We start from the raw sequence: 25,636 nt of genomic DNA, 5'->3' as shown, positions 1-25,636 counted from the left end.
GACCAAAATCTCTGAGGAATGTTTCCAATACCTTGTTGAAAGTGTGCCACAAAGAATTAAGGCAGTTCTGAAGGCAAAAGGGGATCCAACCTTTTACTAGCAAGATGTACCTAATAAAGTGGCTGGTGAGTGTATATTCACACACACACACACACACACACACACATATATATATATATACACACACACACACACACATATATTAGTAATAACTAATAATTGCATGAAGCGATTAAAGATACTTTGTGTAGATTTTGTCTAAATTTTTTTTTTTTAAATATTGTTACTGTTTAATCCAAAGGTGCTTTAAACACCTGAAAGGTCTGACATCATAACAAGAAGAGGAAGAAGGCACAGCCTATGGCTTTTACCCTAGAGAAGCAGTAGTTCTTTCAGTTTTGCAGTATTTGCAAGTAAAATTCAAAACAGCACTCTGCTTAAGAGGGTAGGTTGTTGCAAACGGACAGTGATATACACTGCTCAAAAAAATAAAGGGAACACACAAATAACACATCCTAGATCTGAATGAATGAAATATTCTCTGTACAAAGTTGAATGTGCTGACAACAAAATCACACAAAAATCCTCAATCCCTACAACGCCTGGACATGCTCCTGATGAGGTGGCGGATGGTCTCCGGAGGGATCTCCTGGTCTCCAACTCCTGGACAGTCTGTGGTGCAACGTGGCGTTGGTGGTTGGAGCGAGACATGATGTCCCAGATGCGCTCAATCGGATTCAGGTCTGGGGAACGGGCGGGCCAGTCCATAGCTTCAATACCTTCATCTTGCAGGAACGGTTGACACACTCCAGCCACATGAGGTCTAGCATTGTCCTGCATTAGGAGGAACCCAGGGCCAACCGCACCAGCATATGGTCTCACAAGGGGTCTGTGGATCTCATCTCGGTACCTAAAGGCAGTCAGGCTACCTCTGGCGAGCACATGGAGGACTGTGTGGCCCTCCAAAGGAATGCCACCCCACACCATTACTGACCCACTGCCAAACTGGTCATGCTGAAGGATGTTGCAGGCAGCAGATCGCTCTCCACGGTGTCTCCAGACTCTGTCATGTCTGTCACATGTGCTCAGTGTGAACCTGCTTTCATCTGTGAAGAGCACAGGGCGCCAGTGGCGAATTTGCCAATCCTGGTGTTCTCTGGCAAATGCCAAGCGTCCTGCACGGTGTTGGGCTGTGAGCACAACCCCCATCTGTGGACGTCGGGCCCTCATACCATCCTCATGGAGTCGGTTTCTAACCGTTTGTGCAGACACATGCTCATTTGTGGCCTGCTGGAGGTCATTTTGCAGGGCTCTGGCAGTGCTCCTCCTGTTCCTTCTCGCACAAAGGCAGAGGTAGCGGTCCTGCTGCTGGGTTGTTGCCCTCCTACGGCCTCCTCCATGTCTCCTGGTGTACTGGCCTGTCTCCTGGTAGCGCCTCTAGCCTCTGGACACTACGCTGACAGACACAGCAAACCTTCTTGCCACAGCTCGCATTGATGTGCCATCCTGGATGAGCTGTACTGCCTGAGCCACTTGTGTGGGTTGTAGAGTCCGTCTCATGCTACCACGAGTGTGAAAGCGCCACCAACATTCAAAAGTGACCAAAACATCAGCCAGAAAACAGAAAGGTACTGAGAAGTGGTCTGTGGTCCCCACCTGCAGAACCACCCCTTTATTGAGTGTGTCTTGCTAATTGCCAATCATTTCCACCTGTTGTCTATTCCATTTGCACAACAGCTGTGAAATTGATTGTCAATCAGTGTTGCTTCCTAAGTGGACAGTTTGATTTCACAGAAGTTTGATTTACTTGGAGATATATTGTGTTGTTTAAGTGTTCCCTTTATTTTTTTGAGCAGTGTATATACATTCAGAACAATTTTGAAAGCTGGGTGTCTCCAAACTTTTGATGGACAGTGTTCTCAGTGCTCTCACTTGACATCACTTTGACAAATTGCTTAATTGCCTGCCTGTGAGGAGAAAGCACAGGATTGGGTGTGGCTCTGAGGGCCAAGCCTGAGTGTCTATGCAATATTTTGAGAAGTTTATGTTAAGAAACATTATTCACGGTTTAATTTGATGGACTCCTGTAGTTCATCTGCAAATGCTCAGATTATTAGCCGACCATCTGATGAAACTCAGTTGGGGTTTTGAGTTAAAGTTTATGTTTAAAGTTAAGGAGAAGTTAAGGTGAATTTAGTATGTATTTATTTCATTGTCAGTTAAAGGGGAAATACATTTTTTCAAAATTTCTGTATAATTAAATGGTTAAGATGTTGTTTGGTGTGAAATGCTCTGTTCTAAAGAAACTTGGTGATAGAAACCAGACATCCACCTCCAAAAGCTTCCTCACAGAAAGTTATTACATGAAATGAATACATTGCCTGATGTCTGAGACTCTGTGTTATGATAGTTTTGAGAACCTAAAATCCATTTATGGTGGAGATACATACAGGACACTGTGAGGCAAAATAGTCCCCAAATGAAACATATTATTTCATATTATTATTATTTCCCCATCATCAACATTCCATATAAAACTCAGAAGATAGGTTCACTGGTGGTTTTGGATAGTAAACAAAATATCTATATTTGTGTTGTAGTCATGGTGGCCCCAGGTTCCTATCACCACCACTGTAAAGAGATCTGAACCATTTCACACCAAACCGCTCTGAATCACTCTGTTTACATATCACACACTGAATTATGCAGAAAATCTAAAATATCAGTTGAATTCCTCTTTGAAATGGCATCTACAGCAGACCATAATAAAATATTACTGAGAATGTTTATTGTTCCCAGGCTGGTCCTGGGTCAATTATACATCTACAGAGCCCTCAGAGCATCTCAGAATAACTCTAATCATCCTGATTCAAGTTGTTTTGGCTGTAATCTCAGGAAAAAAGGTTTGAGATGTACTCTGAAATGCTTTGTGAATTCAGGCTCTTTGTAAGCTACATGTTAGTCGTGAGGACTTTACCTATGCAGTACTTTAGGAAGGTCATGTGTATTTATAGTACTCAAGCAAAAGTATATTTTGCTATATTTTATATTAGCTGATATAATAGTCTTTTACTTCTGTTGTTTAAGAAGTTTAAGTCACAGCAAAGGCAGTTATTGGTTCATAATGAAGAGTTTTGCACTCTGAATTGAGACTGTTGAAGTTCTGTCTTTTAAAGCTATAGTTTGCCAAAAATCTTCCAAGTTTTCCAATGCAGTTCAGTCAAGATGTTGTAAACAAACAAAAACAATCAATAAAAAAAAATAAAGATTGATAAACCACTCCACGTGGTTTGGGGAGAGTGTGTGATGATTTAGACATGCAGTTAGCATCATGCTAATTGAAGGAGTACAAGCTTCCTTAGCTATATTAGCCTCATGGCTCCAATGCTAGAAATAAGAAGCAAACTTCAGACACCAAATGTGACCACATTCAGAGTGAATTAGGTTTGTTTTTTTGGCAAACTATCCCTTTATTATTCTCAAAGCATGCACGATGTAAAGTAGCACTAGGTAATATCGTTGGTGTTAAGACTAGAAGAATCATTTCTGAGCGAGGAGAGTAAGAACAGGCTAAAATATGGCGAGCGTGCACGGCTACGAGTCGCACTGTAAAGCCTGAAATAATCATTTAAAAGTCAGGGGCGTCGAGTTTTTCACACCATGTTGTACGTCTTTACATATTAACATCACACACAGAAAAAGAAGGTCTGACTCCATGTTTAGGTCTCAAATGATCTTAAAGTCAACATTATACTGGTGTTGGATCGTGTTGTTCGTGTGATTGCAGTCATGGATCGGCAGCTTTTAAGCTGTAAACACTGCAGCTGCTGAGATTTTGTATGCAGATGTTCTGTAAGGGCATGTATCACCAGCAACTTTGAAAACATCACAGAGTGCAATAATGTATAATCCTGCAAACTCTGAATCAATAAAATCAATAAAGGTGGATAACTGTCTCATTTTGAATGTTTAGTAAGACTATGATTCATTGATGTTCTTAACATTGTATTTTTGTGCATTACTGAAGGCATCTTTGGGTTACTTAGCAGTGCTATAAACATAGTATGTTATTATAATGAATATAATGTGCTAACATGATTATGGTTACTATGATTAAAACGGTTATGACTTCTAGTAGGGAAGCAAGTGTTCAGTCAGTACAGACTAGAAATAATCTTGCTTGCTTTTTGTCTCATAACTTTGAAATTAACATTCAGAAGGTCAGAGTTGTTATTTTTTGTTATACATTCAACATGCATTACATACCCGTTTGAATTATATACTTATATATTTTTTAATGATATACTTTCATAAGACTGACCGAGAATGCTCTGCTCACATCAGAAAATGAAGTCAAAACAAAACATCTTAAAAATGATTGTTCTTTACAGCTTCTTTAGTAAACATAATGGTTCTGTGTGGAACCATGAACAACTAAAAGAACCTTTTGCATTGATTAAAGGACCCCTTCTGATCTCTGTGATATGGTTCTTCAGATTGAAGGAGAATGCGTTGCATATGGTTTATATTTAACCTTTTAGAAAAGGGTTCTAAATAGCACAGGAAAGGGTTTTTATATTGCATACAATCTTTTTTGGTGCTATATAAAAAAGCTCAGAAAGGTTCTATATAGTTCCATATACAACATATTCACCTTCAATCTGACAAACCATTCCACCATGCCAAGAACCATTTAAGCATGTAAAGGGCTCTTTGAGTGTTCATGGTTCTATATAGAACCACTGTGTTTACTAAAGAACCCTTGAAGAACCATAATTTTAAAGTGTGTATGGTCAGAAATGATCCAAATGACAGATGAGGAGTTTCAGCACTACCGGTGGACACTAGGTGGCACACACGGGCTTTCAGGCTCAATGGAGTTCAATGGAGATTTGGTGTTTGGTGTGATTGAGTAGATAAAGATCAGAAAACAGAACAATGAGCTCCAAACTGAATTTATTCTATTACTGCACACAAGACTGATGAGTGTGGTGAGAGCAGTGCTGAATTAGTTCTGAACTAGTTAATTATTTAGAACTAATTAGTAACTAATTATAACTTTCATGTGCAGTACCAGTCAGTACCTGGCTGGATGTATAATAATAATAATGTTTACATAGTGTAAAAATCGTTGGTCAAAATAAATGACTACATCACAACTGGATGCTGGATTATGCCTCCAGACGAAAGGATTATTCGAACTACACTATACGGAAAAAAGACAAAACCTACACATTACACATACAGGAGGTTTTATGACATCACATTTTAAATTCATAGGCATTAATATGGAGTTGGTCCCCATGTGCGCCTGTAACAGCCTCCACTCTTCTGGGAAGCTTTCTACAAGATTTTGGAGTGTCCATGGAAATATTTGCCCATTCATCCATGACTGATGTATGTTAAAAAAAACACCTCTATATGTTTTTGCGGTCGTTTGGACTGGGGGTGAATGTTAAATTTTCAAAATGTACTGAGGTTCTCTTACATTTACATTTGTTTAAATACTAAATCAAATCAGTTTTCCATGATACAGGATCTTCAAATGCATCTGGATCAAAAGGCTGAAACTCATTAGCTTAAAAGTTTGCTTCCAAGGTAGAGATCTATATAGGAATGTATTTTCAAAACATTTAAAATTTTTCTAGCACAGAAGTCTGAATTCAAAACAAATTCCTCTGGAATTGTCTATGCAAAGAAAGGGCTAAATACAACTTTTTTTCAATAAAACATTGACAAAATAAATAAACAGGTGCTGTCTTGGAATATGTTTATTAGTCCTTTAAAATCACTGCTGTTTCTTCCATTTTTTTCCAATTGACAGGAATGATAAAAGTGAGAAGAGTGCGTGCTGGAGACAAACTTTCTTTTTTATTCATTTTGCACAATAACTCTGAAAGAGCGTAGAGTCACAAGATGCAAGAATACACAGAAACTGATACACACTCTCTTCGGGGCAGAGAAATCAAACTGCAGGCTAACTGATTTCTCCATGCTCCGCCAACAAATATGCCCTTTGTTGTGAGATTGGAAAAGCTCTATAGAACACTGATAAACATGTTTACTTAAGAGAATCAACAAAGTGAAATCCAACAAAACTGTTGCATATCCAGGGCTGGGCAATATGACAATGTATATCTTTATCATGACTAATTATGTCAGAAAACAATACAATCTGCTTTTCTGTACATTTCATGCATATCGCCAGTACTTGTGGACACTGACCAACTGCACGTTTCATTATAAAGAGAGTTTAACTGTTTAACTTTTTTAGTGCCAAATACTGAATAAACATCACTCACAGTTCAGTTTTTTGAGAGTATTTTTTTTTAAATCTAGCACTAATGGTTCTTTTTTCTCTGTTCCAACTGATTATATGTCTGACAAAATAAATATTATGACACACTACTGGTCAAAAGTTTTACAACACCCCATTTTTTCCAGTTGTTTATTGCAATTCAAGTCGTTCAACTTCATGAATAGCTTGAAATGGTACGAAGGTAGGTGCTGAACTGCCAGAGATTAAAAAATAATAATTAAAAAAAAAAAAAAAGACAAGGTTACCCAAAACTGAAAAATAATGTACATTTCAGAATTATACAAAAAGGCCTCTTTCAGAGAACCTGCAATGGGTTAACAATTTAAAGCTGTTCTGCAGCAATGAAGGTTGATCAAGTCTTGAAAGCTGGTGCTACTAATTCCTACAGGTGTTGCAACTTTTCTTGATTGCTTACAACCCACTCTGTCTGCATAAAAGCATTGTTGGAGCACACTGTGGTACCATACTACATCAGTTGGACAGTATTGTACAGCAGAAAGTAGAGTGTTGCTACAAAAATGGCAAGAAAAAGGCAATTAACAATGGAAGAGAGACAGACCATTGTAACACTTAAAATGTAGGTCTTTTGTACAGAGAAATTTCCAAGAAAGTCAAGGTGTCAGTGAGCAGTTTTTTCACCATCAAAAGGCACTCAGAAACTGGGGGAAACTGACAGGAAGAGATCTGGCAGACCCAAAGCCACAACTGAACCGGAGGACAAGTTTCTGAGAGTTAACAAGCTTGCGTGATAGGCGGCTCTCAGGACAACAGCTTCAAGCACAGCTTAATAGTGGTGGTAGTAAGCAAATCTCAGTTTTAACTGTGAAGAGAAGACTGCGAGCTGCAGGTTTGACAGGATGAGTTGCAGCAAGAAAGCCATTGCTAAGACATCAGAATAAGACAAAGAGGCTTGCCTGGGCCATGAAACAATGCTATTGGACTACTGAAGACTGGAAGAAGGTATGGACTGATGAATCAAAATTTGAAATCTTTGGTTCATCACACAGGATCTTTGTATGCCGTTGAGTAGGCGAAAGGATGGTTCCACAGTGTGTGACATCAACTGTCAAACATGGAGGAGGAAGTGTGATGGTCTGGGGCTGTTTTGCTGGATCCAGGGTCTGTGACTTGTACAGAGTGAGAGGCACCCTGAACCAAAACAGCTACCACAGCATTTTGAAGAGCCATGCATTACCCACTGGTATGTGCCTAGTTGGGTCAGGGGTTCATCCTACAACAAGATAATGACCCAAAACATAAGTCCAAGCTATGCCAGAACTACCTCAGGAAAAAAAGAACAAGATGGTAAGCTTGAAAACATGGAGTGGCCAGCACAGTCTCCAGACTTAAACCCCATCGAGCTGGTTTGGGATGAACTGGACAGAAGAGTGAAAGCAAAGCAACCTACAAGTGTCACACATTTATAGGAACTTCTGCAACAGATTTGGGAAGAACTTTCTGAAGAATATTTGATTTCTATTGTAGAAAGAATGCCACGAATGTGTTCAGCTGTTATACCTGCCAAAGGTGGCTACTTTGATGAGTCAAAAGTTTACAATATATTTTCGTCTATAAATTGATTCCATGATTTCTTTTTTAACTCCAATTGCTTATTTGTACTATGCTTTCATTTCAGTGTGCAGTGAGACATTAAACTGAATAATTTCCAATAAAGAATCTGGAAAATCTGGGATGTTATAAAACTTATAAAAACAAAAAAAACTGGATAACAGACTCTACAGTTATATCACAATACATACAGTTTCTCATTAGGTTGAATGAATAACTGACTCTAAAAGTAGTGTTATAAACAGACTGTTCCAGTTTCTCATTAGGCTGAATGGGATTTTTATCAGCGTTTTGTAAAGCTTGTCCAATCTCACTGTAGCTATGAAAGAACACATTTGTGGGCGAAGCCTGACCTACCATCCATCAGTAACATGGCACATCACTCACTCAGATGGCCAGTTTCCTTCTGTTTTAAAGCATGCTATCAGTGAAGTTTTAAAGGACCGTCTAGGGGGTGCTGTTCAGTCACATTTCACACCTATAAGGCCTCTCATTCCTTCCATTAAGAGCTGGAACGGTGTCTGCATCAGTCCATCCAGCCTGAAGGGTGGGAAGTTTTTGGAGAGAAAGCCTCAGCGAACAGCTCTGGTGTGGGTGGTCGGTGGTCCCGAGTTGCTGTCTTCTTCTCTGGGGCCCCTCCGCCACTTCAAAAAAAGAACTCACTTGCTCGAGTGAAGTGTGTCCTGAAACTTGGTGCTGGTGTAGCGCACATGGAAACCCTTCTTACTGATCGTGTCGTCCGAGTGGAATTTGATGACGATGGCATCGCCGGCTGAGTAGATTTCCTCTGGTGGCTAAAGGACAGCAAGAACAATTATTCAGTATTGAAAAAATGGTCAATCAAAAAAATAAAAATCAATATAATCATATAAAATATATAAGCAAAATATCAGTGTAATCAATCAGTCAAGACTTGTTTGGTGTCTGAAGTTTGCTTCTTTAGTTTTAGCACTGGTGTTACTGGGCTAATATTGCTAACAAGTAATGTGAAGTTTTTTTTTGTTTTTTTTTAGAAAAATGTTTGACATGAACATCTATGAAACAAAGGTGGGTAATAAGACAATATTTATCATAATCTTGATATATTACATCAAAATATGCTTTTCTGAGCACATTATAGATACGGTCAGTACTTAAACACTCCCCACCCGCAGGGTTAATCACATTGCTATTAAGTGTGCATAATTAGTCCTTATGGATTTAATGCAGCACTGGGTGAAATGCTGAATATGAATCACTGGATTCATAGTTTTTGACAGGGGTGTAAAGAGTACTGAAAATCCCCACTAAAGTACAAGTACTGTTACTGTAGTGATAATTTACTCAAGTACAAGTATTAGTAAATAAAATTACTCTAGTAAGAGTAAATGAGTACTCCATTAAAAAACTACTTAAGTACTGAGTTACTTTTCGCTGTCACAACCTGAACATATTTCTGAGCTGACTCAGCTACATCACTGGAAATAATCTGTACAGAAAAACACTAAAGCTCTAAAGCTAAAGTTCTGAGAGCTGAGACTGATCACAGTTCGCTCTGTTAGTGCACATTCACACACCCTTCTGTGAGCTGTGTAAGGAACAAGGTTTACATTAAACTGCATGCATTTCATAGTTAGATAATTATATAAGTCCTAGTTTCTCTGTTTCCAATAAAGTACACTGCCCACAACTGCCTGGATTTGGAGTCACACACAAAATTAAAGTGGAAAAACACACTACAGACTGATCCAACTTTGATATAATGTCCTTAAAACAAGTCAAAATGAGGCTCAGTATTGTGTGTGGCCTCCATGTGCCTGTATGACCTCCCTACAACGCCTGGGCATGCTCCTGATGAGGTGGCGGATGGTCTCCTGAGGGATCTCCTCCCAGACCTGGACTAAAGCATCCGCCAACTCCTGGACAGTCTGTGGTGCAACGTTGCGTTGGTGGATGGAGCGAGACATGATGTCCCAGATGTGCTCAATCTGATTCAGGTCTGGGGAATGGGCGGGCCAGTCCATAGCTTCAGTGCCTTCATCTTGCAGGAACTGCTGACACACTCCAGCCACATGAGGTCTAGCATTGTCCTGCATTAGGAGGAACCCAGGGCCAACCACACCAGCGTATGGTCTCACAAGGGGTCTGAGGATCTCATCTTGGTACCTAATGACAGTCAGGCTACCTCTGGCGAGCACATGGAGGGCTGTGCGGCCCTCCAAAGAAATGCCACCCCACACCATTACTAACCCACTGCCAAACCAGTCATGCTAAAGGATGTTGCAGGCAGCAGATCGCTCTCCACGGCGTCTCCAGACTCTGTCACGTCTGTCACATGTGCTCAGTGTGAACCTGCTTTCATCTGTGAAGAGCACAGGGCGCCAGTGGCCAATTTGCCAATCCTGGTGTTCTCTGGCAAATGCCAAGCGTCCTGCACGGTGTTGGGCTGTGAGCACAACCCCCATCTGTGGACGTGGGCCCCTCATACCATCCTCATGGAGTCGGTTTCTAACCGTTTGTGCAGATACATGGACATCTGTGGCCTGCTGGAGGTCATTTTGCAGGGCTCTGGCAGTGCTCCTCCTGTTCCTCCTTGCACAAAGGCGGAGGTAGCGGTCCTGCTGCTGGGTTGTTGCTCCTCCTACGGCCTCCTCCACGTCTCCTGGTGTACTGGCCTGTCTCCTGGTAGCGCCTCCAGGCTCTAGACACTACGCTGACAGACACAGCAAACCTTCTTGCCACAGCTCGCATTGATGTGCCGTCCTGGATGAGCTGCACTACCTGAGCCACTTGTGTGGGTTGTAGAGTCCATCTCATGCTACCACGAGTGTGAAAGCGCCACCAACATTCAAAAGTGACCGAAACATCAGCCAGAAAGCAGAAAGGTACTGAGAAGTGGTCTGTGGTCCCCACCTGCAGAACCACTCCTTTATTGAGTGTGTCCTGCTAATTGCCAATGATTTCCATGTGAAATTGTGAAATTGATTGTCAATCAGTGTTGCTTCCTAAGTGGACAGTTTGATTTCACAGAAGTTTGATTTACTTGGAGTTATATTGTGTTGTTTAAGTGTTCCCTTTATATTTTTTGAGCAGTGTATTTCAGAATCACTGAAAGTCTGTGCAGAGGCAGTTACTGTTTAACTAACTTTATTTAAGAGGAAAAAAAAGTTAATTTTAGTGAGGCTCCTGCTACCCATCAGCTCCCTGGACTCTAGCTTACGTTAATAGGTGTGAACCTCTACAGACAGTCAACACATTCACAGTCTTCACACTGTATTTTTTCACTTACACCAATAAAATTAGCAGGAATATCAGCAATTTACCCAGCTTTAATTTTTACTGTATTCTAATCTACTAGTAATCATGCTGATCACTTCATACAAAACTAGACATTACTACATTTCAGTTAAACAGCCTCTCACAATTTAAGATCAACAACAAGGGGGAGAGAGGGAGAGAGAGCGAGAGAGAGATGACCATTTTGATGCGGTCTGCTCCTCATGTGTGCTAGTTAAGTTCTTCTCCACTACACTTGACATCTCTGTAGTGTCTTTCCTGCCAGAGCTGATGTTTTTTGATTGGTGAATCTTTTAAATTTAACTGCGTATTGTCCGTATTGGTTTCAAAGCAGATACGCTTTCTTATATTTTCATTTAATTTTACTCTGTAACATTATGAAAATTAAAGTAGTGAAGTAAAAGTATTTCTTTAAAAATGAACTCAAGATTAAAAGTACTATTTAATTCTACACAAAAAAGTACCGTTGCAGAGAAAACTTTTCAATTAAACAAGAGTAAATGTAATTAATTACTTACACCTCTGTTTTTGACAGCATTTTTAGTTTGTCCATTAATACTAATCATCTCTTGAATGCCACAGACTACTTGAATATTGCTGCTGACCATGTGCAACCCTGCATGACTACAATTTACCATCTTCTTATGTCTACTTCAGCATGATAATGCACCATGTCACAAAGCAAAAGTAGCTCAAACTGGTTTCATAAACATGACAGTGAGCTAGTGTGGCCTTCCGAGTCACCAGATCTGAATCCAATATACCACCTTTGGGATGTGGTAGAATGAGAGATTCATAGCATGAAAGTACATTTAGAAAATCTGCACAAACTGCATGATGCAATCATTTTGCCATGGACCAGAATCTCAAAGGAATTTTTTCAACATTTTGTGGAATCCATGCAGCAAAACCCGAGGCTGTTTTGTGACCTATCCAGGATTATTATAGTGTTCTTAATACAGTGTTCGATGAGGGTGTGTACAAATTACATTTGACCTGTTATAATTATATATAAGTCTGTTATAGATGTTAGCTAGTTGCTAGCTAATAAACAGTGACCGACTTTGTTTTTGTTTACTTCTGACATGAACACAACCAAGTCAATGAACAGGGTCCTCTTTGGCAAAAACTTTTACGCAACTTACACTTAAAGGAAGCAATAATACTCCACCAATTAGCATGGTGCTGACTGAGGTCACTAACAAGTAAGAACTGTATGTTATAGAGCTGTATACACTATGTGGACAAAGGTATTGGGACAGCTTCACATTACACCTACAAGAGCTTTCATCACATCCCATTCAAAAAATCCATAGGCATTAATAAGGAGTTAGTTCCCTCTGTGCAGCTATAACAGCTTCTACTCCTCTGGGAAGCTTTCATTAAGATTTTGGAGTGTGTCTGGGAATTTTAACCCATTCATGCAGAAGAACATTTATGAGGTCAGACACTAATGTTGGACAAGAGGTCCTGGTTTCCGCAATGTCTGTTCTAGTTCTTCCCAAAGGTGTGCAATGGGGTTGAGGTCAGGGCTCTGTGAGGGCCAGTCAAGTTCTTCCACCACAAATTGACCCAGCCATACCTTTATGGACCTTGCTTTGTGCACTAGAGCACAATCATGCTGGAAGAGAAAAGGGCCTCTCCAAAATGTTCCCACAAAGTTGGAAGCAGATAATTGTCCAAACTTGGCATGCTGAAGCATTACGATTTCCCATCACTGGAACTAAGGAGTATAAGCTAACCCCTGAAAAACAACTCCATAGGCATTATCCCTCTTCCACCTAACTTTACAGTTGACATAGTCAAGCAGGTAAATGTTGTCCTGGCATTTGCCAAAACCAGACTCGTCTATCAGACCACAAGATAGAGAAGCATGACTCATCACTCCACTGAATGCGTTTCCACTGCTGAAGTTAATGCCAGAGAAGATTTGAAATTTCCCAGTAATGGAAGTCTTCAGAGTGCTGGCATATACATGTACATGTAGCATAATGCTGCCTGCCTGCCTAAATGCCTCAAACTGAGTACAGGTCAGCATCTCTCATAGACTTGATAATATGGTTTCTGATACTATGAGACTCACTGTTATCTATAAACATGAACTAGATTGTCTGCCAGACAGCTGCTTCAGTTTTTAGCAATTTGACATACACATTTGTTCTCTTTCAAAATGCATTGAAGCAAACTTGTCTTGGCTCACTGATTACATTTAGGATAAAATACATTTCTGCTTTATTGCACACTGACTAATGATAATTAGAGATTTTCTGAAATGCTAGCTGTTCTGAAGTTTCTAAAATGCAGTGTATGCATATAATGAGATGTAACTGGCCATGATCTTTACCCCAGAGCCACAGTAACGGCCCAGCCGCGGTGCTTTAGTGTCTGCTCCGTCAAACAGCTCTACGTAATCATATCCACAGTCCGCTTCCTCCTCCAGCTCAAAAGTTTGGAAGATGAGCTCCACACCATATCCTTTCTCTGCCGATATCACCCACTCACAGTCTAAAGCTCCAGGGTAGTTATTGTCTCCAAACTGAGCGTGGGAGTAAAAGTCTTTGGTCTTCGTCTCAGCCTTCAGACTTCCTCCACACTCTGAGAACACCAACATTATTTAAAGAGTTCAGCGAAAAATCTAATTTACACAGTCATCCCCACCCCAAACCCAAATGTAGTTGATCGAACAAGATGTGTTTAGTGTCTGCGGTTTGATTCTTTAGTTTTAGGAAACTTATTCCCCACCAATTAGCATGTTGCTGCATGCCTACAAAAGGGCAAAAGAACAAGCAAAGACTGCCACTACTGTTTTCCCCTCCAGCACAGGCCAGCATTTCATGGTGTTTTTTGCTGGTTTAGCTGGTTACCTAGTCTGGTCATGCTGGTTGACCAGCAAACCAGCATCCAAAACACAACATAGGCTAGTTATGCTGGTTTTTCAATTAGTTTTGCTATGCTAATGATAAGTCCAGGAGTTCCCTACCTTTTCCACCTGAAGGCCTGCCTGCTCTTTACTAGAAAATATGAAGGCTCAAGGGAGGACACATTTTGCTTAAAAAATTCAATAAATGGAAAATAAAATATAAAATATCTTATAATGAAATCTTGTTTTATAGTAGAAATATGACAGAATGTTTAGAATGGTGGTAAATTAACTGGGGAAAAAAAACAAACAATTGCTCAGAAGACAACTAGGCAAAAGAAAAAAAACTTGCAGTTGTTATTCTCATATATATTTACCTTTTAGAACATTTCATATATTTTTTTATTTATTTATTGTTACTTCTTTTTTTTTTAAACTGATATTCATTCTATACAGGATTGCAGGGCTTTGTGCTACCTCTCCAACCTCACAGACTTATTACTGTAGTCTTTGTGAAACTGGAGATGTACTATATTGCCAAAAGTATTTACTCACCCATCCAAATCATTGAATTCAGGTGTTCCAATCATTTCCATGGCCACAGGTGTATAAAACCAAGCACCTTGGCATGCAGACTGCTTCTACAAACATTTGTGAAAGAATGGGTCACTCTCAGGAGCTCAGTGAATTCCAGCATGGCACTGTGATAGGATGCTATCTGTGCAACAAGTCCAGTCGTGAAATTTCCTCGCTACTAAATATTCCACAACTGTCAACTGTCAGTGGTATTATGACAAAGTGGAAGCAATTTGGAACGACAGCAACTCAGCCACGAAGCGGTAGGCCACGTAAAATGACAGAGTGGGGTCAGCGGATGCTGAGTCAATCGCTACAGACCTCCAAACTTCATGTGACCTTCATATTAGCTCAAGAACAGCGTAGAGAGCTTCATGGAATGGGTTTCTATGGCCGAGCAACTGCATCCAAGCCTTACATCAAGTGCAACGTAAAGCATCAAAATGCAGTGGTGTAAAGCACCACCACTGGACTCCAGAGAAGTGGAGACATGTTCTCTGGAGTGACAAATCACACTTCTCCATCTGGCAATCTGATGGATGACTCCGGGTTTGGTGGTTGCCAGCAGAATGGTACTTATGTGACTGCACTGTGCCATGTGTAAAGTTTGGTGGAGGGGGGATTATGCTGGGGTGCTGTTTTTCAAGAGTTGAGCTCGGCCCCTTAGTTCCAGTGAAAGGAAGTCTTAATGCTTCAGCAGACCAAGAGATTTTGGACAATTTCACGCTCCCAAATTTGTGGGAACAGTTTGGGGATGGCCCCTTCCTGTTCCAACATGACTGCGCACCAGTGCACAAAGCAAGGTCCATAAAGACGATGATGAGAGATGGATGAGTGAGTTTGGTGTGGAAGAACTTGACTGGACTGCAGAGTCCTGACCTCAACCCGATAGAACACCATTGGGATGAATTACAGCGGAGACCTTCTTGTCCAACATCAGTGTCCAACCTCACAAATGCGCTTCTTGAAGAACGGTCAAAAATTCCTAAAAACACACTCCTAACCCTTGAGGAAAGCCTTCTCAAAACAGTTGAAGCTGTTACAGCTGGAAAGAGTGGGCCAACATCATATTAACCCTTGTATTATGTTGAGAAAAAAATACATATATTATGTTGTGGGTCATTTTGACCCGTATTATGTAAAACCACTCAAAACAGTCAAAAATGAAGTTAAACCAATAGGAACTTTATTTTAGATCATACAAACATTTAGAATAGATGAGAAGAAGAGATATACAATTCCATTTGTCGGAAAGGACAGCGTCCTCTGAATGGAACAAGGCGCTCATCGACAGTAACATGGGGGCCAGGATTATACAATAAAGGCAGGATTTTGACCCATTTATCCCAAACATCTCTGATCGCTGCAAGTTTGTCTCTCTCGCGTCGACCAGCTCTGGTGTCACGGTTGTCAAATCGGATCACACGAGAGATCATGTGAAATGTCTTCAAAGACATTGTTGCTCGGAAGATTGGCCTTCCATTCTCTTCATTCCATAGACTAGCAGTTGCTTCACCCTTTGACCTGTATACTCCAGCTAATACGAGAATTCCAATGTAAGCATGCAAGTCAGTTGGATCCAGTGACTTCCATTTTTCTTGAAAGACATGCCTTCCCTCCAAGTTGGTCATGTCAAGGATTATCTTCTCTATGGCTGGGGATATGAAGAGCTGAAATGCTGATTCAATATCATCAACTCTTGTGACAGCAAATCTTGTTGGACCAGGAGTCATTTTGATGACATTAGAAGATAACAATCTGCCTCGGCTTTGGTGTGGTGATGTTGACCATTTTATTTTACCATCTTTAGATGTCCATATCCCCTCTGTGGATGAAGAGTGTGGCGTTTCTTGGTTTTCATCTGTTGAAGGGACACTAGTAGACTCGTCCTCTGAATCCTCATCATCATGGGAAAATTGACAATCTGGATCATCAATAGCATTGTCCTCTGGCTCTGAGGAATCCTCCATCTCTGAAATCTCTTCCTCTACATCAGCTGTAAATTCAGCTGTAAATCTTCTGGAGCTCATTTTTGGTGTATTTCTCAAAGAAAGGGCATGGAAAGAGTGACAAGGGCAGGGGAGAGAAAGTCCCTTTTCCATACACACCTGGTTCTGAATGGCTATTCAGAGGCAATCAAAATAAAGTACATAAAAAGACATGTACTTGTAAGATGTTTATTTTGGATTTGTACAGCTAATTTGTGTCTGGGTCAAAATGACCCGCAACATCATCTTTGTATACAAACTCTGTGCAGACACACCACGACACATCAAAGTGTCCAGATTTTACACAGTAGTTCATGACCCTAGATGAGGAAAAGTCATACAATTTCATGGACAAAAAGTAAGGATAACCTGCACTTTGGTCAACACAAAAATTGAAATGGGTCAAATTGACCCGAAACATAATACAAGGGTTAAACCCTATGGATTAAGAATGGGATGTCACACAACGTCATATGCGTGTGAAGGCAGATGAGCGAATACTTTTGGCAATACAGTGCAACAACTTTCAGTATCTGATCTTTGAAGCTCTGTAGATCTGTGGAGAAATGTTAGCACAAAGCAAAACTCCACAGGTCAGTAAAGTGTGACGTGCACTTTCCAATGAGAACGGAACCCCAAAATCACTAGGCTCCTCACCTGCTTTCTTCTGTGAAGCGTCCATGTTGTTAGTGTCAATCATGTGATCAGTGAATCAACAACGTCAAGCTTAAAGCAGCACAGTAAAGCGCTGATTAGTAAAGTGTATGCATCCCCTATTAGCACCGTGCTAACTGGTGGGTATAAGCTTCCATTACTTGTTAGCTACATTAGCTTTGTAGCGCCGGTGCTAAAACTAAAGTAGTAAAACTAAACTTCAAAACCCAAACACGTCATGTTTGACTGACCACATTTGGCATAAGGAAGGAAATTATGTACATATGATTTTTCACAGAAATGGAAGCTTTGGTGAAAGTTCTGCCAGGAAGACACTAATGCCCTGTAATTCAATCATTCAATACTCCTGACCAATCGCGGTGTACAATGTATTTAAAATAACTCTGCTCAAGTAACTATTTTGCTGCTTTCAGTTGCCTATGATTCCTCCCCAGCACCACCAGTTGGGTCCCTGTCTGGTTGCCCAGGGCGTAGGCTCCGCTCCCACTGTCTATCCAGCAGGTTTAGCGAGGGTCTCGAGGCTCCAAGACCTGGACTGAGGACGGGGCCTGCACCAAAGACTAATTTCTACTGGATTATCATCTTTCAACTTCGAAAATTTGACTGAGAATAAAAAAATGGTCTTCCTTCACTCCTGCCTTCTGAGTCTTTTTAGCAGAACTATCACCTCTGTTGAGTCACAACTCGCATTCAAATCATATTGAACTGGACTCAGCCCCAAAGAAACGTTTCACTTTAATCTGTTATGTTTATACGTCAGTTGGCAGTAACAGAAGGCTTTGGCATTATTTCTGGGGAAGATGAAGGTACCTGCACTGTGAGAGGCCTCAAAGCCCCTCTTCTGCACTGAATTATCGGAAAAGAACCGCAGGAACATCTTATTCCCACTGGAGATGACAGGCGGTGGCTTTTTACCCCCACAGAATCTCCCCAAACTGGGCGCCCGGCCATCAGGACCATCATAGATCTCCAAATGATCATAGGAACACTCCAGATGGCTCTCCATGTCGATATCATTAAAGGCCTGAGAGAGAGACACACACACACACACACACACACACACACACACACATCAATGGTTCAGATGAAAAAGCTCTTTAATAGAAGTTGACAGAAAAAATAAACCTCAAAGATCGCAGCTGAGAATGTAGAACCTCTTTAGACAAAAAGGCCAACCATTTGAGCAATAGGTGGGTCCATATCATAATATATAAGACCTGCCCCTCCCTGCCCATTTTCTTTTGATAGTCTGTTCATTAACAGCAGTTTCAGTGAAAGATGGTGAATAAAAGATGCTGTAGAGACATTCACTGCTAATAGATGATCATTTACTCTATTATAGATGATCATTTACTATAGATGATTACATATAATCAAATTGATCAAATAAATGAGTGTACAGTGATCAGACGGGCAGTGTGAATGGAACAGAGTTTACCAGTTTGATGCGGTGTCCAGGTGTGGTGGACAAAGCCCAGGTGCAGGCTTTTTTACTGGGGTATTTATCTGGCCAGTTGGGGCTGGTGATTGTGCCGGACACACTGGTGATCGCCTGGTCGCAGCCCGCTGGAAAAACAAACCACAACATTTTATTCCCCGAAAGTGATAGTTCAATACAAAGAGTTTCTCCCCGTTACTCAAAATGTAGCTGATCTACAAAGACATGTTTGCTTCTTTAGATTAAGCTGTGATGTTTAAAATGGAATTCACCAGTTCTAAAATCTACTGAACCCCTCAGTTTGGTGGTGTTTGGATAGTAAATAAAGTGACTACAGAAACTTGCAGAGTCAGAATTGTTCACACTGGTGGTGATAGGAACCAGACATCCACCTCCAAAAGCTCCCTCACAAAAAGATATTGCATGAAGTGTTTATGAATTCACTGCCTGATAACTGAGACACTGTTAATTATGCAGTTTTTTCTTTTTAAAAATTGTTGTAATTCCCCTGAACTGTTATTAGACCTGCAAATGTTAAAACAAAATTTATTAATTTTTTTGTGTGAAAGCATCTCATTTCCTGCTGAACGATAGTTTGAACGCTGCTGCTTGAGCCAGGCTAAAATAAAAACACCCCATGTCACGACTGTGGATGATCCACAGGACAAGAACTACACTTCCCAGAATCCTCTGGAAAGTCCCGATGCTGAGCTATTTCTCTCGCTGCTGTTCCCGGAGTCGGTTTCCATTACTCAGACTCCTCAGCGGAGTCATAGGCTGAGGGTGAAGGGTCAGAAGTCCCATCAGCGCTCTCGCTCTCCCAAATATTGATGTTACTCACCTGTTCATGATTTTCTCCTGATTAGTTAGTTTAGTATTTAAGCCTGGGCTGTAGATTAGCTCTTTGCAAAGTATTGCTTTCCTCCATGAACACACTAAGCGTTCTTGTATCTTGTCTTGATTCTTGTTCATTACTTACTGCCTGTTTTCGTTTGACCCTGCTTTTTGGATTTTCCCTTCTTGTACCTTTGCTGGACCTGACTGCTATATGGTTTTGACCCCTTGCCTGCTTTTTGGATCTTGCTCTGTCTTCCACAACTCTGTTATGGTTGCCTTTGTCCTGCTGCTTGCTTTTCTGGATTTGACCCATGCCTATGTATTGACTGTGTTCTCCTGATTACACCAGTAAAGCTTCACTGTTGCCTTTTAACCGCACGTCTGTTCACCATTTCCAAATCACACCCCGCCTATAAGAAACTGTATCTACAATTATCATAATAACATATCAGTGCCATTTATGTTTCCAGCTGAAGTGTTTTATTAATCATCTCCTTTAATCTGAGTGTCAGAGGAGATTATTTACACTCACAGCGTCATAAACAGAGAGGAGCTGACATCAGAATCAGGCCCTTCAACAAATTACTATTCATAAAATACATAACTGTTATTTTTACATGCGAAACCATCTTATCACTTAAAGGCACAAACATCTGCCTGAAAGGCCATCTTCTCTGATAGAATAACAGCAAAAATGCAGAAGTTGCAGCGCATATGATAACATTAGAATTATTTTACCAAATTCCCTTCATTTTTACGTGGATATGTTTTTTATTAACAATGTTTTACTGTTTAGTTTGTGATGTATCTTGACTGCCTGGTTGTAAATCATTGACACTAACCATGTTTATATGCAGCTTGAAAATCCATTAATAATTTGACTAATAGCTGAAAGAAAACGTCAATGTAAACACCTCAGTTGGAATAGATTAGTCCAACTGAGGACATCTGGATAGAATTTCTTTTGAAATTTGACTGAATGAGATAAGTAATCTTGCAAATAATCTGTTAAATAAAAGAATATCTGTGTGAACACCTGTATTCGTCTCTATCCTTCCCTCTTTCTCTCTCATTATTTCTCTTTATCTCTCACATTCTCTGTCATTATTCCTATTTTTCTTTCGTGTTGTTCCTTCAATCAGGGGAATTCGCCTTTAAACTGCGTTTTGTATGCAAACACCAGGAGGTGATGTTTCTTCTGCACAGTATACAGTAAGGAGGGTTAAAGTACCTTCCTTGCAGTCGTGTTTGTTATCATGCAGGATGAATCCGCTCCGGCACTGACAGGTGTAGCTCCCAAATGTGTTCACACACTCGTGCTGACAGCCACCGTTCTCTCTTGAGCATTCATCCTTATCTGCAGGAAGAGAAAATTAGAAATGAAAAAAAGAGAAAAGCAAAATGTCAACAAAATGATGGACCTCAAGGGGGAACACAGTCTGACACACAATCTCACACAATGCAGCAGCTCAATCACACTGCCCAATCCATCTAAGTGAGGAGCTCTATCTGCCTGTCAAGACAGGTGCTCAGTAACAGCCTCATCAAGGATTAGAGCCCCGAAGGAGGATAAAGGTGAAACAAACATTCATATGCATTTTATAGATTTTCTTCTGGAGGTTTAGTGAGTGTAAATGATTTGAGCATTTGAGCCATATTCAGTCACTGGCAGTTCAGTCACTACATTACCCCAAACCCTACACTCTTAAAAAAGATGGTTCTTCATGGGTTCTTTAATAAAGACAATAGCTCTATACAGAACCATAAACACTCAAACAACCCTCTGCGTGCCTTACTGGTTTACTGAATGGTGAAATTGTTCTTCAGGTTGATGGAGAAAATTGTGTGTGTGTCTCTATAGCACCAAAAAGGGTTCTTCTACCGTAACAAGCTTGACTTTTCAAAAAGGTTTTTTGTAGAACCATGTACAACAATTTTCCATCAATCTGAAGAACCACTTTACCACGCAAAGAACTCTTTATTTATGCAAATGGTTCTCTGAGTGTTCATAGTTCTTTATAGAACCATTTTCTTCACTAAAGAACCCTTGAAGAACCATCTTTTTTGAAGAGTGTACATTAGCCTCATAGTTCCGGTGGTAAAATGAAAGAAGCAAACTTCAGACACCAAAAATTTCTCTATATGTAGCATTAAACAGTGTAAGACTTTGTTTGACTGAACTCTCCCTTTAAACACCCTGGTGTGGTCTGTTGGGGGTCTTTACTGCACACCAGAGAAGAAGTGGGCTTTGAAGCCCCTCTTGGCCACGGTGTTGTCGGATTTGAACTCCACGCGCATGTTGTTGGAGTGGGAGGTGATGGGGTCCAGCTTCGTGGAGCCACAGAACTTGCCATGGAGTTTGGATTCAGCGGAGAGACCACTGCGGACCTCCACATAGTCGTACTTACACACCTGAAACACAACACAGGAGCAGCAAAACACTGAGGGAAGAAATTCTTAACTTCAACAAGGAATAAATGCTGATCAGCTGAAGTAATTGGTGAGGTGGGACTGAAATGCTCAGGGAGGTGTGGGGAGGTTTGGAATAAACTTCTGCCACTCCTTCTGGAGGTGTGAATCCTTTGGAAGCTACACTTAGAATGATACATTTGCTTCCTGACTGCCAGAAACAGAACGTTTGTTTTCCCACAGCATATACTTGGCTCTGGCTAAACTACTGCAGACTGAGTGGGTGGGACTAAACTGCTGGAGGCTGAATGGGTGGGGCTAAACTACTGTAAGCTGAATTGGTTGGGTTATAGTTGGTTAAATGGTGGTTTATATGTAAATGTGTTCATGGTTATAACATCACAATCCTGTTTCAAATGGGCCGTTTGTTGCAGTTCAGTTTCCATATACTGGGATGTGACATGTTAACTTGTTTACAAAGTTCACCACATTTTTTTATTTCAAAAAGCAAAGAAAACCCCTTTAATAAAGATTGTCACAGATAAAAAAAAAAAGCCCACTATAACAGACACATGATACTTTAATGGTTGAAGATCCGTAGGCTCACGGATGCACTCACATCATTGCCCTCCATGTCAAAGGTGTCGAACAGCAGGGTGATGCGGTACTGCGCGGGGGCCACCAGCTGCCAAACGCAGTTCTTGTTAGGGGGGTACTCTCTGGGCCAGGCAGGGCTGCTGAAGGAGCCATTCAATTTGGTGATGAAACCTCCGCACGCAGCTGCTGGGCTCAAACAGAGGGACGTTAACATACTGAGAAGCAATGGAGTAACAATTCTGCACGGTTTGGATCACACCTCAGTGTTTTTGTGGGGAAATGGAGCTGGAAAGGAGTAAAAAACAACAGGAAATGTAATCGGCCCAACAGAATGCACCACTTTCTTTTCAAAGGCTTGTTGTAACATCTGAAAGTTTGAGTGCTGAAATCACAACAAGAGGCATTCCCAATGTAGGGCTTTTCATCAACTACTTTGCTGATTCTATAAAGAAAAATGGAAAGATGTATAAGAATAAAGATGGACTGATCAGTGTTTTCAGGGCAAATACTGATCGCCTTTCAGCACAATTGGCCGATAGCTGATACCGATTGATTGTGGGGCTGGACTGTTAAGGCCCATTTACACCAAGTATGATTCTTTTACACAAAAAACATAACAACAACACAGATACCAGGAGCTAAAGCTATTATATATATATATATGTATGAGCTATTCTGCAGGTGTTTCTGTCAGTGGGGGAATTTGAGGTTCTGCTTCTGCATGTTGCTCCCCTCACTGAAAAGGAGAGAATGAACTCTGGTTAAATACTGTAATATACTGTAAATTCTGTAACATATTCACCATCAGTCATAGCCTTTCAGCTCTCAGTTGTCATATATGTCTTTAATCGCCACACTTTTATAGTCAGAAAATGAATAGTAAGAATAAAATTTGAATAAACATTTGTGCTGTGCTACAAAAGCTAATAGGCCATCTTGACGCATGTTTGTTTGGACAGCAACCATGACAACAAAGCTCTGATTGGTCAGCCTGATTTTAACGCATCTGTATAGCTCAGAAAAATGAGCAGGATCCAATTAAAAATTATGCAGCATCACAGTCTGCCAATGTCGAATTTGGAATGAGAGACAGAATTAATATAGATGTGTTTATTTTTAAAACTTGAGGTGCGTTCCCCCCCCCCCCCCCCCCCCCCCCCCAAAATCTGGGCTCTGTTTGAACAGGCCTGTAGTCCCGTAGCTAAAAGTAAAAAGGTCTGTTCTTCAATTAGAGTTTCACAGCAAAAAATGCTATCTTGTCAAATGAAATGATCTTAAATTTAGTTGATATCTCTCATATGTTTCATTTTGAGATGGCTGTGCACTTGATATAAAACTGTCTAGCTTATTTCTAGACATTATTTACCTGTTTTAAGTATGTTTTAAAGTAAAATTTAAAGTAAAATTCTCTCACTATACTGGCAGATAATTTGCTAAAATATGGCAAGTTATTGCAAACTGACACACGCTGCATATACAAAAGTATCCAGACAGCCCTTCTAATGAGAACCACACCCAATGCCAGTATGCTTGAGGGGTATAAAGCCCACCAGCATTGGGCTGTGGAGTGATGGAGCTCCATCCAACACCTTTGGGATGAGTTGGAGTGATCCAGAACTGACCATCCAACATCAGTGCCTGACCTCACTAATGCCCAATCAAATCCTCACAGCAATGTTCCAACATCTAGAAGCCTCACCAGAAGGCAGAGGCTGTTACTGCAGCACAAACTCACTATTAACATCCTTAATTTCAGAAGAAACTGTGGAGTCCACAGAATGTCTTTGTGATTGTGCATATGTGGACGTGTACAGACGTATACGTCTATATTTAGAGTGCTGCTCTCACCCTCACAGCTGCGGCGGTCAGATGCCAGCTCAAAACCCGGCTCACATGCACAGCGGTAACTGCCCAGAGTGTTTATACAGCGCTGCGCACACTGACCCTTATCAGGCCTGGAGCATTCATCAGTCTCTATGGGGGTGTGGGGTTGGGGGTGATGGAGACAGAGAGAGAGAGTTATATACTACATACACATCAAATCATTCCCAATCAATTTTGTTTTATTATTGTATATACTTTTATATTATTAATTCATAACACTTTCTCTTCGTAATTGTTGTACTGTTACATATTAATTTTGTTTTTATATTGTTTTTATCAACTTCTTATACATAGATAATTTCTGTAGCGCTTTGATAGTACAAATGTACATTTGTCATGTCAATAAAGGAAACTTGAACTGGAACTTGAACATGAGAGAGAGAGAGAGAGAGAGGTACAGAGAATACAGGGAGATACAGAGAGAGACAGACACAGAAAATCAGAGCCTCTGTCTTCTGGACTACAGTGAACAGCAACAAACACAATTGGAGTTGTAAGTTGAATTAGTGTCTTAATAATTAGTAATGGAATGAGCATTATGCTAACCACATATCTGAATTATCACACATTTGCTGCAAACTACATTGCCTTCCACCAAATTTTCTAAATTTCTGCATAATTAAGTGATTATGGTATAAACAGAGTCATTCAGGGTAGTTTGGTGTGAAATGCTCCATTCAAGAGACACTGACCAAGCCAGAATTGGTCACAGTGGTGGTGATAGAAACCAGACATCCACCTCTAAAAGCTCCCACACAGAAAGTTATTACATGAAATGGTTATGAATTCACTGTCTGATGTCTGAGACACTGTTTTAAGATAGTATTACATTAGTTTTAACCTTTTTTTTTACCTAAATTGACCTAAAAGGTTTTCTAAATCCATTCATGGTGAAGGTATACATGCGGGGCGTTGTGAAGCAAAAGAGAGTAAATTTATCCACTATTTTACCATCATCAACATTCCATATAAAGACATTGTAATCTGTGGTGAGAGTAGAGAGCAGGAGGAAGAGAATCTGGAGAGGTGGCTGATGTGTGACAGAAGGATAGCAGCAAGAGTGAAAGGGCAGGTTTACAAGACAGTAGTACGTCCTGCTATGATGTATGGTTTGGACACTGTGGCTCTGTCTAAAAGACAGGAGGCTGAGCTGGAGGTGGCGGAGATGACGATGCTGAGATTTTCGTTGGGAGTGACAAGGCTGGACA

General features: G+C 40.6%; 1 protein-coding gene across 3 annotated transcripts in view; it reads right to left on the bottom strand.

Moving 5' to 3' along the window:
• Nucleotides 1-5,760: 5,760 nt before the first annotated feature.
• The window catches only part of bmp1b (bone morphogenetic protein 1b), a 67,549-nt gene continuing 47,673 nt past the window's right edge, over nt 5,761-25,636 (bottom strand). Inside the window, exons 13-20 of one of the 3 annotated variants that reach the window (XM_017718899.2) lie at nt 24,393-24,518; nt 22,567-22,730; nt 21,770-21,950; nt 20,770-20,895; nt 18,702-18,829; nt 18,074-18,287; nt 13,509-13,759; nt 5,761-8,682 (exon numbers count right to left, since the gene is read on the bottom strand). In XM_017718899.2, coding sequence (XP_017574388.1) covers nt 8,548-8,682; nt 13,509-13,759; nt 18,074-18,287; nt 18,702-18,829; nt 20,770-20,895; nt 21,770-21,950; nt 22,567-22,730; nt 24,393-24,518 — 1,325 coding nt within the window. In that variant the 3' untranslated portion in view covers nt 5,761-8,547. The remainder of the gene's footprint in view (nt 8,683-13,508; nt 13,760-18,073; nt 18,288-18,701; nt 18,830-20,769; nt 20,896-21,769; nt 21,951-22,566; nt 22,731-24,392; nt 24,519-25,636) is intronic. The other 2 variants (XM_037547664.1, XM_037547665.1) reach the window with 2 other exon arrangements.

The sequence above is a fragment of the Pygocentrus nattereri genome, chromosome 18, assembly GCF_015220715.1.
Source record: "Pygocentrus nattereri isolate fPygNat1 chromosome 18, fPygNat1.pri, whole genome shotgun sequence".
Lineage (NCBI taxonomy): Eukaryota > Metazoa > Chordata > Actinopteri > Characiformes > Serrasalmidae > Pygocentrus > Pygocentrus nattereri.
This window is presented reverse-complemented; position numbering and strand designations above follow the sequence as displayed.